Source organism: Spinacia oleracea, chromosome 6, assembly GCF_020520425.1.
Source record: "Spinacia oleracea cultivar Varoflay chromosome 6, BTI_SOV_V1, whole genome shotgun sequence".
Taxonomy (NCBI): domain Eukaryota; kingdom Viridiplantae; phylum Streptophyta; class Magnoliopsida; order Caryophyllales; family Amaranthaceae; genus Spinacia; species Spinacia oleracea.
The window spans coordinates 79,199,754-79,217,824 of NC_079492.1; the positions used below are offsets into that span (position 1 = coordinate 79,199,754).

The 18,071-nt window shown below is 44.5% G+C and overlaps 1 protein-coding gene across 4 annotated transcripts in view; it reads left to right on the forward strand.

Moving 5' to 3' along the window:
* LOC110802078 (DNA-directed RNA polymerase III subunit 1) overlaps positions 1 to 18,071 on the forward strand; it is a 30,899-nt gene that overhangs the window by 1,807 nt on the left and 11,021 nt on the right. For 2 of the 4 annotated variants that reach the window (XM_056830823.1, XM_056830822.1), the window contains exons 3-6: positions 13,067 to 13,228; positions 16,776 to 16,939; positions 17,341 to 17,453; positions 17,621 to 17,720. In XM_056830823.1, coding sequence (XP_056686801.1) covers positions 13,123 to 13,228; positions 16,776 to 16,939; positions 17,341 to 17,453; positions 17,621 to 17,720 — 483 coding nt within the window. In that variant the 5' untranslated portion in view covers positions 13,067 to 13,122. Of the gene's footprint in view, positions 1 to 791; positions 835 to 13,066; positions 13,229 to 16,775; positions 16,940 to 17,340; positions 17,454 to 17,620; positions 17,721 to 18,071 lie in introns of all 4 variants that reach the window. The other 2 variants (XM_056830825.1, XM_056830824.1) reach the window with 2 other exon arrangements.

The following is an 18,071-nucleotide window of genomic DNA, read 5'->3' on the forward strand; positions in this document are numbered from 1 at the left end:
TTCTAGCAGGAGTACTTGAAAATTCAGTTATTAGGCCTTAAATCAAATATTCAAATACACATCTGTTATTGGGACAAGGGTTTGGCAAAAGTTTTCACCACATAGCAAGTTTTACTTAATCTGTTTACTTGCCTTTTTAGATTATCAACAAGTCATGATGCTTCCATATCAGATTCTTTATGAGTCGGAAAGAAGCGCTAATCTGTCTCTTGAATTTTTTCATAAAACAAGGAGTCCACAGTAGCGGGAATCGCCGTACTCTCTATTTGTAGATGTCAACTGCATTTGATGAGCCAGTGGAGACTAATAGGATAATGTCATAGGATAGCATCTGCCTAAACTAATGATAGGCAATACATTTCTAGGCTAAATTGAGTTAAATGTCATAGATGATTTGGAAAGGGGAGGAACTGGAATACTTCCATAATGTGGAATAAGCCCTTCAATCATAGTGTAGGCTATTTTCCCTGTAGATAGACAGATGGATTTGGAACCTATAATCTCTGAGTGTTTGTAGGTGAATTCTGTGCGATAATGCCTTAGTAGTGTGAATTTCATGTTAGAAAGGATTTATAAAACTTTGCATAAATTAATGTGTGATAAACACTATTGCAAACCTAGTTGTAAATGTTACTAAGTGTCTTGCTAAGTTTGCTACACGATTTTACTTGTAATAAAATCTTTGGTTTTTGATGTTGCTTTTTGTCTGGTTGGTGCCTTGGTGGTCAGACATCATTCCTCTGAGTCTCTGAACAAGCTTTGGTATAACTCTTCTTTGCCTTATTCTGCAGAATAGATAGAGAAAACTCCTGTGAAGTTGGATGTGATATGTAGGTGAGCTCTCTTTGAATGATATATCTAAAAAGAGGAGGTTCATCGTCAATTAGAAACATGGTGCATATTTTTTTTTTTTTGACGAGGGAAATATGTTGTAGATTTGAGGGCCCTAGGAACCTTACCGAGTTTCTATTAGAAAGTAGAAAAACATTTTTGGACCTTGATGTGTTTCCCCTTACTGAGTTCCGATGTGATATGTAGGTGTTACGTTCCTTTCTTTCTCCAGTTTTGCTTATCTTTTCTGTTGACTTTTTCCCCCTGAAGAGCAAGAGAGAGGTGTTGGTATAGATAAAGGGGACAACATTGCAGAATCTGAACTTTTATTAGAATAAACAGGCATGTTATCTGTTCCGGTGTTGTAAAGATGGAAACAATGGGCTTCGAATGAAGGCCCTTTGGTATGTGTTGAAGATCTTGCTTGTTTGAATGAGTGGAGTCCGAATTCACCTGCACAAGAGCAAAGTCACTAGCCTCGGGGGTGTTTCCGAGGAAAGCCCCTCCGATGCCTAAGTAAGAATGATGCTCGGATTCTAGAGAGAAGTTCTCTAGAAGAGTAGTCTTAAGGCGGTAAATTGGACGTACCTTGAGGTGTGAGCCTTGGCGGCCTATTTATAGTGTTTGCATAATAAATGCCCATAGGTCATTTATTGCTTTTGGGCCTTGGGCCTTGATGGATGGCTGACTAGCCATTGGTGGGTTTGATGCTGTTTGTTTAGAGCCATTGGGCTTTGGACTTAGTGGCCCAATTGAGAATCAATTGGGAGCCCAAACAACATGCCCCCCAGACCCGGTCCATTTAGAATTAAATGGGTGGGTTTCCAGCTGTCAGAAGTCCGAAAGTTCCCTCTCTTTTTTGAAAAGAGATGATTTGCATTGATGACAAGTGTTGGGAGTTGTATCGCGTCGTGGAGATCGTGGGTTGAGGAAGTTGATGCGCCCTTTTCTTTTCTATAAATACTGGGTGCTTTGCTCTTTTTGAACTTTTTATTCCTTCTTTCAAACCCATTCTCTCTCTAAATTCCGGCGATCGCAGTGCAATTTGCTTCTTCAGATCTACGAAATTCGGCCAACTTTAGACTTCGGGAACTTGTGTTGTTCGTTTTATCGGCGAATTCCGCTTCGGAAAAAGGTAATTTGTTTCTGAATTCTCCTTTTTTTCTTCGTTTTTCCTTCTACCCCTCAATCTCAACCCTAGACCGAGAATTCGCGGCCATGGCAAAGAATAGGGGCAAGAGCAAGTTCGTCGTTGATTCCTCTAGTGAGAGGGAGAACGTGCCTTCGGGAAGGTTACCGAAAACTTCGAGGGGTCGGCCTTCGGAGAGGCCGGTGGAGAGGCGTTCGACTGGTTGGGATGCTTCAAAAGATGATGTTGTTGGCGGGTCTAGCGTGTCTGAACGCGCAACTTCTGGTAAGAAAGCTGGCTCTTCGGGTGTGCGCCGCTCTTACCCTGAGTTTCCAGTTCATTGGACTGAAGCTGATCCGCAGGGCAAGTATGCCCCGATTCTGCATGAGACCACTAAGATCGATGGTCCCTTGGAAAAATCGGTCAGTGGTGACTGGTTGGTGGAGGCGAAGCTGGGGAACTACCATCGGAGAGCCGAAGAGTTATATGGAATCCAGCATGCCTTGGGTTACTGGTGCGAGCTTCCCGACCAGGAGCGTCCTCGGGTGACTCATCCGCCGAGGGGGTTCATCTCTGTGTATACTCATCATTTGGAGAACGGTCTCCGCTTTCCTTTGGATCCCTTCGTTTCCGAGCTCCTGGTGTCGTACAACATCAGTTTGGCCCAGCTTACCCCCAAATCTGTGAGGCACATCATCGGATTTAGATGGGTGTGCGATTTTATTAACTTTCCATGCTCTGTTGCCGTGTTTCGGGATCTGCACGATCTGTCTTTCAACCATGCTTCCAAGGGAGATGGGTATGGTTGGTGGACCATCATCAACAAAAGGTCCCGAAGGAAGGGGGAGCCGAACTACATTACGGCCTACCCTTACCTCAGCTCTGACCATAATTGGAAGACGGAGTGGTTGTTCGTTCGTGTGCCGACAGATCCGAAGCATCCACATTTTTACCGCCCTCCGAAGTGGTTTGTGACTCCTGATCCTGATATGCGAAGCGTGGCTGCTCCGGATCGGAACCATCACCACTACGTGGATCTCCTCCAGTGGTTTTTGGCTCGGGAGGACAACTACAAACTGCCGTCCAACTGGCTCCCGAACCTCAACTATATCTTGCGGGAGGACATTCTTGCTGTTGCCGGTCTCAGTAGGATTTTTGACAGGGGTAGGTGTCTTTCGGCTGGGACCGTGCTTTAGTAAGTTTGTCCTCCTCCTTTTTGTCTCGTTTTATTGACTTTGCTTTGTGCTTTGTTTCTGCAGAGTACGGCTTTAGCTGCGTTGATCCTGTGGTCTTGGGCATTTCTTTGGATCTGAAGACCATTCACGACTCGGCCCCTGATTACAAGTTCGGGAAGGAGAATCCTCGTAATCCTCGTTTGAAGGATTACGTGCTGTCTCCGTCGGGTGTCGCTCGGATATCTGAAGTTCGAGCTGATCCGTGGGATTCTGCCTCTTCTCCCGAAGCTGTTCCGGTGAAAGTCGTGCTCCCTGATTTGAGGACAACCTCGGATCCGGTGAGTGTTTCTATATCTCGAAATCTTTTGTTTGTCTTTCTTTCTGGTTGGCCGTCGGCTAACGTCTTGGTCCTGGACCATCTTTTTAGGGTCCTGGGACTGACGCTGTGCCGCGTGCCGTTCCTTCGGTTTCATCTCCGGCTCGGATAGATATCTCTTTATCTAGGAACCGGGTACTTCGCGTTTTTTCTTTATTCCTTCCTTTGTCTTCTTTTATATTTATTGACCCTTGGTTTCCTCTATTTAGGATCAGCGCAAAAGGAAGGGCAGCACTCTTTTGAGGCCTTCTGCGCATCCGAAGAAAGCGAAAGCTTCTCAGTCTTCGGAGAAGGTATTTGTTCTGACTTGGAGCCTTTTGTGGTCCGTTCTCTCTTTTTCTGAAACTGACCTTTGAGCGTTTGCCCTGTAGGAAGAGGTTTCGGAAGTCATGCCTCCTCCCAAAAATCTCCTTCACTTCATGCCCTTGCCAGGGCAGAAGTTGAAGAGTGTGGTGGTTGCAGAACCGCCGCCCGTGGACCAACCGTTGGCTGAGGAAGATACTATCCCCTCTCCGCTGAAGCCGTCTGCTGCTTTGGGGATCGAGATCCAGGATATAACCAAGGTGATGGAGGCAATTGAAGCCGACCTTGTTCCTGGCTCGGATGTCCCTACTGTGGCCGAGCGGGAGGAAGAATCTGCTGACGTTTCTCTCGAAAGGGAGAGAGGTCCAGATAAGGAGATGGTGGATCTCACCGAAGCTCACGTGGAGGTTCCCGAAGCTGGGAAGGAGGTCCCTTCTGCTGAGGAGGAGCAACCCGAGCAGGGTCTGACGAGGAAGAGGCGCCACTCGACCTTGGGCTCTACTTCGACCTCGGCCCTGGATAGACTGATCCACGCTGACCCTTGCTCGGATGTTCCGCTGAAACGGATCCCCGAGGAGGTAAGGGAGGCGATGGCTCGCTATGCTAGAGCTCCGGTTTTGGGGGAGAACCCAATGGCTCACGTGGGATCTTTGGTGGGTCCCGAAGCTGCACGGGAGAATCTTCTTCGGGCCAACCCGCAGTGGAGTGTTCCTGGAGCTGAGGAGAGGAACCCAGCTATGATGGCTCAATATTATCTGAATGAGGTAAGTGTTGGAAATTTTGTTTTGAGTTCCGTTTTTGGTTTGTTGTTTTCTTCTTTCCTCATCTTTTCTCGTCTTTTCTTCTTTCCCAGGCTGTTTTCTGGTCCTCGTTCGCTTCCGAGTGTAGCTCGGTTGAGGAGAGGCAGTTGAGGAGGTATCAGGAGGCTTATGCTCGTGATATCCCTGTCTTGGACCAGAAGGCTGGGCAGCTCATGGCCGAGATGATGGACCTCAAGCTACTGTACCTTCAGTACAGTCGCGAGGCTAGGGAGTCGGCTGAGCAGATCGGGGCCGAAGTTGGGAAGCTTACTTTCCGAGTCGAGGAGGATGCTGAAAAGATAGCTTCCTTCGACAAGGAGAGGAAAGAAATGGCTGCCAAGTTTGCGAGCGAACTTGAAGAAAAAGACAGTCTTCTCAAGGAGATGACTTCTAAATTTGAGGCGGCCATTAAGCAGAGCCAGGAAGCGGAGACGAGGCTTCAGCAGTTTGTCAAGAATCGGGAGATTGTTCAGAACCAAGCTGACAAGGTGCCCGTTCTCCAGCTGAAGATCCGAGAGAAGGATGCTGCCATTCGGAAACTGGAGCAAGAGAGAGTTGACCTCTACACTGCTGATCAGTGTAGGGAGCAATACTGGAATGGCATCCTGGGCGCTCGGCGGATGTTCGCGAAGCATATGCCTCATTTTCCTTGGAATGAGAAGGTTCCGCTCTGGATGAGGGCCCAGGATCACTTGGTGGAGTGCCAGGCCGATCGGGACGAAGCTGAAGCTGAACGCCAAGCTGCTCTTGCAGAGGCTCGGGCCCAGAAGGCGACTTCCGAAGGTGATACTACTGCTGGGGGTTCTTCGAAGGATGCTCCCCTGGGGGATGCTCCTGAGACTCCCAAGAGTTAGGGATTCGGGCAGTCGTCTTCTTCAGAGTCGGTCGGTTCCAGTTGAGGACTTCCGAACATGTGCTTGCCTTTCCCCCTTTTGCCTCGGCGCTGCGTTGTACTCATTTCTTTTTGCTTTCTTTAGTACTTCGGTAGGCCGGTATTGTCTGTTGATGGCTGCCGATTTTAACTGTTTCATTTTGTTTTCAATTTTTGAGGCTTTCAATGTATTTGTACTCCCCCCAAATATTGAATAAAAAATGAATGTTTGTTACTTGGCTGCTTCTTTTCAACTTGTATTTTCGCAATTTTAGGTCTTTAAATCCGTAGATTTCTCGAGCTCCTCTTTCTGTTGACTTGCTAAAAACCTTTTGATCTTGCGAGCTCTTTAAATCCGTAGATCTGTTAAGAGACTTTTAAACTTTGCGAGTTCTTCAGATCCGTAGATCTGCTAAGAGACTCTTTGACTTTGTGAGTTCTTCAAATCCGTAGATCTGCTAAGAGACTCTTTAGTTTTGCGAGTTCTTCAAATCCGTAGATCTGCTAAGAGACTCTTTAGTTTTGCGAGTTCTTCAAATCCGTAGATCTGCTAAGAGACTCTTTAGTTTTGCGAGTTCTTCAAATCCGTAGATCTGCTAAGAGACTCTTTAGTTTCCAGACTCTTCAAATCCGTCGATCTGCTCAGAGGTTTGGATTGTTCTTCCGATCTCTTGTGGTTCGGAAACCTGGGCAAGAGATCGCTAGTCTGCCTCTTTAGTTATGCCTTCTGCGATCCGTGGATCTGAGCCGGAGTTTTATAACTTGATTCGAGCGACTGTTTGTTGCGAACAAATTTTATTAGGGTACCGCGAATCCGAGGATTCTGGACGATTCCCTGAAGTGTATGATTTGGTCATTTCTTGCATTTTATCAAGGAATGGGCAAAGTCAACCTGTTTTTAGTCTCGGATTGATCAGATCCGAGGCTGCATATATATATAAAGGGACAATAATTATAGAGATAAGTTTAATGAAACACATGGTGCCAATGGCTTTCCTCTTCTCATTAAACAACTTACTTGGTTTACAGACAGAGATCATACAAAATATTTCTTGAGAACATCGGTATTCCAATGGTTCTTCAGAATTGTTCCATCTAACTGTTTCAGCATATACGTGCCTGGCCTTTTTTCGGAATGGATGATGTATGGTCCTTCCCAAGTGGCTGAGAGTTTGCCATGGATCCGTCCTTTCTGAACCGAGGCGGCGTTTCTGAGTACTAGATCACCGACTTTTAGGGGTCTGGCGTTGACTCTTCGGTTGTAATGCTTGTTGACCCTCTGCAAATAGGCTGCGTTGAGTGTCCTTGCATCGTTCCGAGCTTCGTCCAGTAGATCGAGAGCTTCGGATAGAAGTTGATTGTTGCTTTCTCCTTGGAGCCCATCATACCTGTTGTATGCCTGGATCCTCAGGCTTTCTGTTCCGATTTCCACAGGAATTACAGCTTCGGATCCGTATACAAGGTGGAACGGTGTTTGCCCGGTAGCTTCTTTCTCAGTGGTCCGAAGGGACCATAGCGTTCCGGGTAGCTCTTCTAACCATTTGTTTTTGTCATCTTCGACTCTTTTCTTGAGTGCATTGAGGATGAGTTTGTTAGCAGCTTCGGCTTGCCCGTTGCTTTGTGGGTGACAGACTGCCGAGTACGCTAGGTGTATGCCGAACTGTTTGCACCACTTTTGCAACGGGGTGTTGTCGAACTGTTTCCCGTGGTCGAAGACCATCAGTCTTGGTATGCCGAACCTTGTGATGATGTTCTGCCATATGAACTTGCGGACCTGAGGTTCGGTGATGGAGGAGACAGCTTCGGCTTCGATCCATTTGCTAAAATAGTCGACTCCTACAATCAACCACTTCTTCTGGTTCGTCGCTGAGGGGAAGGGACCAATGATGTCTAACCCCCACTGTGCGAATGGTAAGGGATACAGTGTTGATTGTAGGGTTTGAGCTGGTTGATGGATGGCTGGTGCGAACTTTTGGCATTTCTCGCATTTCCTTGCCATCTGCTTTGCCTCGGAAACCATAGTGGACCACCAGTACCCAGCCCGAAGGGCTTTATGTGCTAATGTCCTACCTCCAATGTGGTTTCCGCATATCCCGAGGTGGATTTCCCTTAGGATGTAGTCAGCGTCTGTTGGACCCACACATTTTAGCAGCGGAGCAGAGAATGATTTCCTCATGAGCTCCCCTTCGGCGCTGATGATGAACCATCTGTTGAATCTTTTCAGTTTTCTCGTTTGCAGCTTATCTTCAGGAAGTTCTCCCCTTTCTTTGTATGCAACTACTGCGTCCATCCAGCTAGGTTCGGTACGTAAGCTGCATACTGTGGTGGGTAGCAAGTCGATGCTTCTCTCTTGGTGAACTTCCACGTGGACCGACCTGTTTAGATCGATGAGTGTTGAGCTTGCGAGTTTTGACAGTGCGTCTGCTTGCGTGTTCTGTCCTCGGGGGATGAGGATGACTTCAAAGGATCTTAACTTTGACGTTAAGGATTTAATTTTTGCTAAATAGGCTGTCATGCTGGACCATTTGGCCTCATACTCCCCTCGGATTTGGTTGGCTACAAGCTGGGAATCAGTTTTGAGGCGAACATGTTCGGCCTCCAGGGATAGACAAAGTTCTATCCCTGCGATTGCGGCCTCGTATTCGGCCTCGTTGTTGGTTGCTTTGAAGCCGAACTTCAATGCATACTCTATGCTTTTCCCCGTCGGGGGGATTAGTACAACTCCTGCCCCTGAGCCGTTTATTGTGGAAGATCCGTCAGTGAAGACCTCCCAAGTGCTTTTCGTATCATCCAACATTTCCTGGTATGAGCACTCGGCCAAGAAGTCTGCCAATGCTTGTGCTTTGATTGCTGTCCTCGGCTGATATTTGATGCCGAACTCTGATAGTTCGAAGGCCCAGGCAGCCAATCTTCCTGACCTCTCTATTTTGTCGAGTACTTTTTCGAGCGGTTGGTCAGTTAGCACTGTGATCTGGTGGGAGTCGAAGTATGGCCTCAGTTTTCGTGCAGCTACCACTACTGCATATGCGACTTTCTCGATGAGTGGGTACCGGGTTTCGGCCCCTGTGAGTGTTCGGCTGGTGAAGTAGATTGGCTGTTGCTTCTTTTCTTCTTCCCGAAGAAGCACTGCGCTGACGGTTCCAGGGCTAACTGCGACATATAGGTACAGGGTTTCCCCCTCCTTTGGTCTGGCCAGTGTCGGCAGTTGAGCTAGGTGGGCTCTGAGTTGCTGAAAAACTTCTTTTTGCTCCTGTTCCCATATCAGTTCGGGATCCACTTTCCTCGGGACCCCCTTTTTCTTGACTGGTTCTGCTTCTCCTCCGGGGAGGTTCTTTGGTTTCAGTGCCTTGAAGAAGGGGGCTCCCTTGTCCGAGGCTTTTGATATGAACCTTGTTAGTGCGGCTAACCTGCCGGTTAGCCTCTGCACATCTCTCTTGGTCTTCGGCTCGGGTAAATCCAATGCCGCTTGGACTTTGTCTGGGTTCGCATCAATTCCTCTTTCGCTCACCATGAATCCGAGGAACTTCCCTGACTTCACCCCGAAGACGCATTTTTTTGGGTTCAGCTTCATGCTGTATTTCCTCAGATTTCCGAAGGTCTCTGCCAAGTCTTTGACATGGTCTTCCTCCTTGATGCTTTTTACGATGGAGTCATCTACGTAGACCTCCACATTCCTCCCTTTCTGGTCGGCGAAGACGTGGTCAACTAACCTCTGGTAGGTGGCTCCGGCATTTTTCAAGCCGAAAGGCATCATTTTGTAGTTGAACACTCCTGCGCTTGTGATGAACGCTGTCTTTGCCCTGTCATCGGGGTGCATGAATACTTGGTGGTAGCCTGAAAAGGCATCCATGAAGCTGAGCAGTGCATGGCCGCTGGTGGAGTCAACCAGTTGATCTATCCTTGGCAGGGGATAGCAGTCTTTGGGGCAGGCTCGGTTCAGATCTGTGAAATCTACGCACATTCGCCATGAGCCGTTCGCTTTCTTGACCATCACCACGTTGGCCAGCCACTTCGGATACATGCATGGTTCGATGAATCCGGCCTCTTGCAACTTTTTAACCTCCTCGGCGATGGCTTTGTTTTTCTCCGAGGAGTAATTTCTCTTTTTTTGCTTGATTGGCCGAGCTTCAGCGTTGACGTCCAGCTTGTGACAAATCAGCTTCGGATTTATCCCTGGCATATCTGCTGCTGACCATGCGAAGATGTCTTTATGATCCCTGAGTAATCGGATCAAATCGATTCGGAGCCCCGAGCTTAGGCCCTTGCCTATTCGGACGCTCCTGTCTGAATCCTCTTCGAGGAAGATATCCTCCATTTCTTGATCTGGTTCGGGAGATAGGGTTTCGGGGCGGGCATCAACTTCTGCGGGAGACAAGCTGCTCGTGCTTGCTCTTCTCCTTTTTGCCTCGCTTTCCTCTCCCTTAGCTCCTTTTTCTTCCTCGGGGCCGTCCTCTAGTTTGGGCTTTCGGACAGCAGTGTGGCAGGTTCTTCTCGCCACTTCTTGATCACCTCTGATTCGTTCGGCGAATCCTGCATCCGAGACGTATATCATCAGCTGGTGGTATGTGGAGGGGACTGCTTGCATCTTGTGAATCATGGTTCTCCCCATGATTACGTTGTATACGGAGTCGCAGTCCATCACCAAAAATTCGTCCCGAAGGGTTTTTGCTGCCTGGCCTTCGCCCACTGTGACTGGCAGGGTGATCTTTCCTCGAGGGATAGCTGCGGATCCGTTGAATCCGATCAGAGGATAACTGACTTTCGTCAGTGCTTCCTCTGGCTCTTCGAGGATCAGCTGCTCGAAGCAGTTTCTGAAGATGATGTTGACGGCACTTCCTCCGTCGACTAACACTCGATGTACGTTGTGGTTGTTGAGGTCCATGGAAATGACCAGAGGATCGTCATGTTTGTACTGGACTCCGAAGCAATCATCAGCAGTGAAGGTCATGTTCGGGGGGTGTGGTTGGTTGTCTCCAACCGCGCTGAAGTTGACCCGATGGGAGAGGGCTCTTAGGTGTTTCTTGCTGGCCTGGCCAGACTTCTGCCCCCCGAACACCACCAGGATGTCGTTTTTCTTATGTCCTGTTGCTTCGTAGACCCTCTTCTGGGGTTGCTCATGCTGTTTGCCACTGGCGGCCTTTTCTTTCTCCTCCCTTCGGTCTAACAAGTACTGTTTCAGGTAGCCTCGGCGAACGAGGTCCTCAATGTTGTCTTTCAGCGAGTTGCACTCTTCGGTGTGGTGACCGAAGTCATCATGGAACTCGCACCACTTGTTCTTGTTTCTCCGAGCTGGGTTGGACTTGAGCTTCCCCGGTAGTTTCCACTTTTCATCATTTCTGTTGAGGCTAAATATCTCTTTTCGGGGCAGAGCTAGTGGAGTGTAGTTGGTGTATTTGGGTTGAAGTTCACCCCTTCTCCCGTCTTTCTTCGGGCTCATCTCTCTAGCTCCTACTTTCTCTTTCCCCTTCCTTGAGCCGCCCTCGGGCTTGCTCTGGGTATTCTTTGTGTCTCTCGGATCCGACGATCCTTTCAGTCTTGCAGCGGCCTTGTTGAACTCCTCGGTTCTGATGAACGCATCAGCCATTTGGAGCACGTCAGCTATTCTGGAGGGGTTCTTCAATGAGAGTTCGTCACGGAACTTCCCTTCCTGGAGCGCGTGCTTCAAGGCGAAGATGGCCACGTCTGGCTGCAAGTTTGGTATGTTTGTTGATTCCTTCATGAATCTGGCCATGAATTCTCTCAGACTTTCGTCTCTTTCTTGTTGGATTGAGGTCAGTTCTGCTGTGGTTCGCTCGGGGCGATTGTTGCTCACGAACTGTGTGCAGAATCTCTTTTTCAGCTTTTTCCAGCTCTTGATCGATCCCTTCGGCAGCGATCTAAACCACTCTCCCGCCACTCCGGTTAGCGTGGTTGGGAAGTATTTACACCAGCATGCTTCGGAGTAGGGACTCAAGAACATTTGCTGCTCGTAGGAGATGACATGATCCCTCGGATCTGTGATTCCGCTGTAGGTTAGGTGAGCTGGCAGTCTTACCTTCGGTATTTCTTCCATGATCAGCTCGTCCGAGAAAGGGGATGACGTAGGAGTCATGATTCTTTTCCCGAGTCTAGCCCTGATGCCTTCGTTTGCCGAGGTTCTGTGATTAGAACGTTCGGGCGTACGATGGGGGCTAGGGGTTCGATCATGCCTCCTGTCTCTTCTTCTTTCTCGGCTACTGACCTCGGGTCGTTCGCCAGATCTGCTCGACTCACCTACCCCGAGTCTCGTATGGATCGAAGGTCTTAACCTTGAGTGGACCGAGGGCCTCAACCTGCTGAGTACCGAGCTTCGGATCCGAGTGTTACGAGTAGTTGATTCGCTTTGGAGAGCTGTTGGAGTAGGCGATGGTCTCGCAAACCAATCTGGTTGCTGTTGTGCCCTTTTTTGGGTGTCCCACGTGCTTTCCATCCACCTCGACGTCAAGTGTGTACCTGTCAAGGGAAGGAGTTCTCGTTCGGGTCTGGACACTTCCGCACTGGGTGGCTCGTTCAGCCTTCGCCTGGTCCTCCTCTCTTCTCTGCGGTCATTTGCTAGTCCTTGCTGCTTCTCATTGAAGAGGAAGTTTTGCATGATGGTCATGGCCGCAGTGAGCTCTTCCCTAGTTGGAATCGGAGGTCCTGCATTTGTGGCGGTCGTAGCTCTGCTTGGCTGTGACCTCGCCATCGATTGAGGGTGCCCCTCTTGGTCAGATTCTGAATCTGACCGCACCATCATATCGTCGTCATTGTTGTTAACAACATCGTTCACCATTTTCGCGGAAAGAGGTGATTGATGTCTTTCAAAGGCTTTGAAGTGTTCTTCCCCACAGACGGCGCCAAATTGTTCCGGTGTTGTAAAGATGGAAACAATGGGCTTCGAATGAAGGCCCTTTGGTATGTGTTGAAGATCTTGCTTGTTTGAATGAGTGGAGTCCGAATTCACCTGCACAAGAGCAAAGTCACTAGCCTCGGGGGTGTTTCCGAGGAAAGCCCCTCCGATGCCTAAGTAAGAATGATGCTCGGATTCTAGAGAGAAGTTCTCTAGAAGAGTAGTCTTAAGGCGGTAAATTGGACGTACCTTGAGGTGTGAGCCTTGGCGGCCTATTTATAGTGTTTGCATAATAAATGCCCATAGGTCATTTATTGCTTTTGGGCCTTGGGCCTTGATGGATGGCTGACTAGCCATTGGTGGGTTTGATGCTGTTTGTTTAGAGCCATTGGGCTTTGGACTTAGTGGCCCAATTGAGAATCAATTGGGAGCCCAAACATTATCTACAACGTACATAGTAGATTCTTTTTGTGTGAGAAATACTGGAATGGCGATGTGTCAATGCAGTCACTGTAATATATTTTTTTGGTATTCTTAAGCTATGCTGTAAAGGTGGCTGTTGGAAAGCGATCAAGGGGTTACAACTTTCAAAATATGTTTGGAATTTTGTTCTACTTTGAAAGGATTGGCCGAATGGGGTTCCCAGAAGGCTTCTGTTTGGCAGCCATTGAGCCATCATATCTGATGTCTTTCTAATTGTGTTGATTAATATCTTCCCTAATGCTGGAGTATAGGGTTCCATGCTAGACGTAGGTGGGATACACTGCAGAAGCTAGAATTTTTGAAAAAGATGAGGAAGTTAGATTCATTGCACAAAATTGATCTGAGGAAGACGATCATGAAGAAGTTTGTCAACATAAAAGAAATAAAGTGCTTAAGATGCGGATACATGAATGGTGTGGTCCTACTTCCCTTATACCTTGCAGATGAATGTTAATGCCTCTGTTTTTCCTTTTAATATCTGTATCTTTGTCTCCCTTACCCTGCCTCCCTTTTCTTCTTCTCTCTGCATTGCTCTCTTGCAGTCTTACTATTTTGGAAATAGGCTGCTACTTTGACCAAATGGATACTATTTTTTTGTCTTTTATAGAGGTTACTTTTCCCTTTTTCCTTTTTGACACCTGTAAACTTACAAGTTCTCTGGTTTATTTGGAAGGAATTCTATCAGGGTGTCCATTTCCTTTTTCTTATGGATAAGAGGGGAGGGGGATTGCTTTGGAATGGACATCCTCACTTCTAGTCTATTTTATTGTTTCCCAACCAAACGCTGGCTCTAAGCCTCTTACCCTGGGAGTCTTTTTTTTGCTTTTTTGATAGTAGCCTAGGAGTGACATGGAAAGGGATATAAGAATGGCCAGTGGATGCCTAAATTTGGGTTGGTAAACTTGATATGAATTAGCTTGGAAACAAATAATTGCAGAAATTAAGGAAGAAGAAGCTGATTTGATTAATAAACTGAATTGCAGGAAATATGATGGACATTCAAGCTTCCGAGAGGATTGATTGTCTCCCTAAGTAACACTCTAAAAGCTAAACCAATTACTCATCGATATTCAACATAATTCTCTCTCTCTCTCTCTCTCTACTATTCCTTATTTATAGAGCTTCTACTCTAATAAAGTTGAAGTGGTTACATGAAGAAAACCCTTTAATGGTACATAAAATAAACAAAGGGAGTACTTCAAAAGTTTTATTATATATAATACTTTTCCACTAACTTATAATGCTCACTAAGTATGATAACATCAAATGAGAACAATTGTAAGGAAAAAAAAGACTCATATATCTAGAAGTTGTTTCTAGTGTGGAGTTCTTTGCGTTTAGATAGATTGCTCACAAATACATAATATGTAGATCTTTATTCTTTGTTTTTTTGGCAACCTCGTGAGTTTCCAGGATCAAAATTCTTAAAAAGATAAAATGCATAGAATCAAATCTGATTTGTTATAAAAAAGAGCTAACCATGCAGGAGAAATTGGAACAAATGTTTAATCTTTATGAATGCAAAATGAATACGCGGACTATAAAGTTTGTTAGTGACTGAAGAAATGAATTTGAGACGACGATAACCATGAATCATTAGTAGAACATAAGCTCTAACTACTCTATCCCAAAATTTGCGAACTAATATTAGCTTCAAACTTGAGTTTGAAGCTACCTGCTTAGAGGACTTGCTTAAGGAAGCCCTATTATCACCACTTTGTTTAGATGAATCTTTCCTGCTTTGTTTGCCTGCAGCCCTGCAGCTTGTTTAGCACAAGGGAACAAAAGAAACTAAGGTGTAATCCGATACCAAGGCACCTCAGGGAGTCAAGGTAGCTGACATTAAGATAGAATCATATCATGAAACTCAACCAGAAACATAGAAGCTAAATAACAAGCTACAGAAGTTGATAGCAGCAAGTCTAGTACGATAGTAATTAGAGAATCAACTGTCCTAAGCAGAAGAAATTATGGCCCTGTTTGGTGATTAGCGGTTAGCGGTTAGCTGTAGCGGATTGAATTAGCAGTTTTGACTAGCTTATTGAATTAGCAGTTTTGACTAGCTGATTGGATTAGCAGTTTGTATAAAAGTGTTTGGTAAATAGCTATTAGCTGTTAGCTGTTTGAATATGTAAAATGACAAATAAGGACATTGTCATATTGAATGGTTTAACTTAAAAGTACAAATTTTTAATATGATAGATATACATGTAAAATATATTTTTGTGGAATAAAATGTACTACATATATCATGAAAATAATTAAACAATATTTTGCAAAAATAATATTTACATGTTTGTGCAAATAAATAAATAAATAAAAATTTCAAGAAAAAAATCCAAATAAATAGAAAAGGGCAGTAAATAATAAGAAAAAAAATTGGGAATTTTTTTTTTTCAAGGAAGGATTCTTACCTTGGATCTACTATGGAGGTGAAAGGTTTCATTTTGAACCGTAGGTAAGAGAATGAAAGAGAATGAAATAATGAAAGCAGTATAATGAATTAATGCAAAACACTAGGTTGTTGAGGACAATGTGGTAAATTCACGTTAAAATCCCAATCCTCTAATGAAAAAAGCTGCTCTCAGCTACTTTTTGGATTTAGAGGTTTGAGAAGAATCAGCTATTCCAAACCTCTAACAACCAAACACTCCAATTAGAGGTTTTGAAAGGTCAAACCTCTGAATTGCTTCAATCCTCTAATTTTCTACCAAACCTCTAACAACCAAACACCACCATAGAAGCTAAATAATAAGCTACCGAAGTTGATAGCAGCAAGTCTAGTAGGATAGTAATTAGAGAATCAACTGTCCTAAGCAGAAGAAATTATGTAAACTATCCTGGCAGGTCACCGTAGATAACAATTATGAAACGAAATTACAATAATGTAAAGAATTGGAACCAAGAAACATATTAGCCAAATCACTCACAACCCATTATATGAAGGATATATCTTTAAATACTGAAGTTGAAAATTTTGATTCTGGAAATTTAAGGGTTTTCCATGGAACTCTCCAGAATCATATAATCAGATTTGATGTCTAGCAGTCAACAAGGGATGGTTGAAAGAGATATGGTATCCTGCCAAACCTTGCAAGACATGTTCAACTGAATGTTCATTTGAGTTGTGCAGACACAGAGGAAGATGAATGGAGTCAAGATTTTCTGGACAACCGGACTAAAAGTTAGTTAAGAAGTGCGATGTTTAGTCCCATCTCCCACTACTAAGATTATTTGCATGTAGATAATTTTGAGGATGATGGGGTAAAGAAGGGCCGGGCTTATTGGGATTTTTCTTAGGCCACTTATTTGTTGATGAATTCTCCTCTTCCTGTATCCGCTCTTTCTTTCTTTAATTTACTTTGTATTTCTTATTTTTAAGAGTTGAACTGCTGATGCCTTAGGAAATTGCATCAATAATGCAATAGGAGTTACAGAAAAATAGTAGAGTTTAGCTGGCTGATTAATACTCTTAGTTTCAGTTGTTCCAAGGTTAGTTGTTTATTTTGTGTTCTTCCTTGTTTATGATGCATTATTCTTGAGTTGTAAAACCTACCTTCACGGTAAAGTGGAGAAACGGTATATTACAGCCTACAATTTACGTCAATTTCCTCCGAGAGATAGGCCCTCCACTTGGAATCATCAAAGATATGATTTATGAGAATATTATTTATATCCCAATTGATAAAAGTAAGTCTGGCGAGATAAATTTAGATCCTGCGTACATCCATTACACTTTGCCTTTTGTTTTCAATTCTTAGTTGTTGTCTGTTGATTCTTTCTGCAAGTGTGTCTGCGCTAGATCTCTCTGAATATAGAAAGGGTGTTTGTTTTGGAAGTTGATACCTTTTCGTTTGTGCTGCAATCATTTTCTTTTTTGCTTGCTTCTACATGTTGATATATGATATCTTCTTTATGGGGAGAGTTCACTGATAGTGTCCGGCTAATTTTATATTCCAGGAAAGGTGAAGAAGGGCGTGTCTCAATTAGCTGTAGTTCATTGTGTCCCAAAACACAAAAGAGTTGATGAAGAGGATATGGTTGATGAAGAGAGAGAAACATACTCGATTAAAACTATATATCCGCATGATGCACTTTTGTTATTCAACCAAATGCTGGATCAGGTGAAGTCTTGTCTTATGAGCCGACAAAGTTTGTACTTGCATATGCATTTATATGCTAATATAACTAGCAAGATCTATGACCTCTATCCGAAAGTGAAAGCATATCCTGTTACATTAATTTACTGCTTCCCATTTTCTTTGGAGTTTGATTGTTAAAAAGTAACAACACACACACAAAACACACACAAAGACAAACACACACACCAACAGTTTATAGTGGAGCAGTATAAATGAGAGCTGACTTTGAGGCTAGCCAACTGAAACTAATTAAAATAGATAATACCTGTGGAACAAAGGAAGTGGACTTCAAAAAATCAATTAGTTTTCTAGAGTTTAATTGAGGAAGGTGTTATAACCTTCTTGTTCTAAGCTAGTTTGTACTTATTTCTGTAAACTTGCAGGAAGGTGAGCTGCTCTGTCTTGCTGATAGACCGGAGAAGCTTATATTTACCAATTTATTAGTTCCTTCAGTGGCCATTCGTCCATCCGTTTTTGTGGATGGAGGAACTCTAAGGTTTGATTTTTATATATCAGTTTGTACCACTGCCTTCTTCCTTCTTTTTGCCTTCTCTTTTCTCTCATAATATTTGGGCAAAGGGTGACTTTTGCATTCAAGTAGTATTCGAAGTTCAGATTATTTTTAATGTTTCCTCTACATTGTTAAAATGTGAACACTTGCAGCAATGAAAATGACATTACTGAGAGGCTAAAGAGAATTATTCAAGCAAATGCTTGCCTTCGTCAGAAAATGGAAAAATGTTGCAACTCCCACAATTTTCTGGTGAGATAATTGTACTATTTGTTTTATTTATTTTTTCGTAGAATTGGGTTGCCATTTTGATAACTATTAGTTCTCTTTGTTTAGCATCTACATTTAATATACCAAATTCTATGAAATAGGTACACGTAGCCTTTCATTACAAGCTTCAATGACTTTAGGTAGCTAAAAGTTACAAAATGAACAACATACTCAATTACATAGGAGCTGACATAGGGCCCATACTCCAATGCTGTTATTTCAGCTATCTTAATTCTTGATTACCTTCTGAGTACAACTATAATTTATGATGCTAAAAAATCTGTCATTCCTTTTGTATTGTTGCTGGCAAACGAATGGTTGGATTTTTTAGGG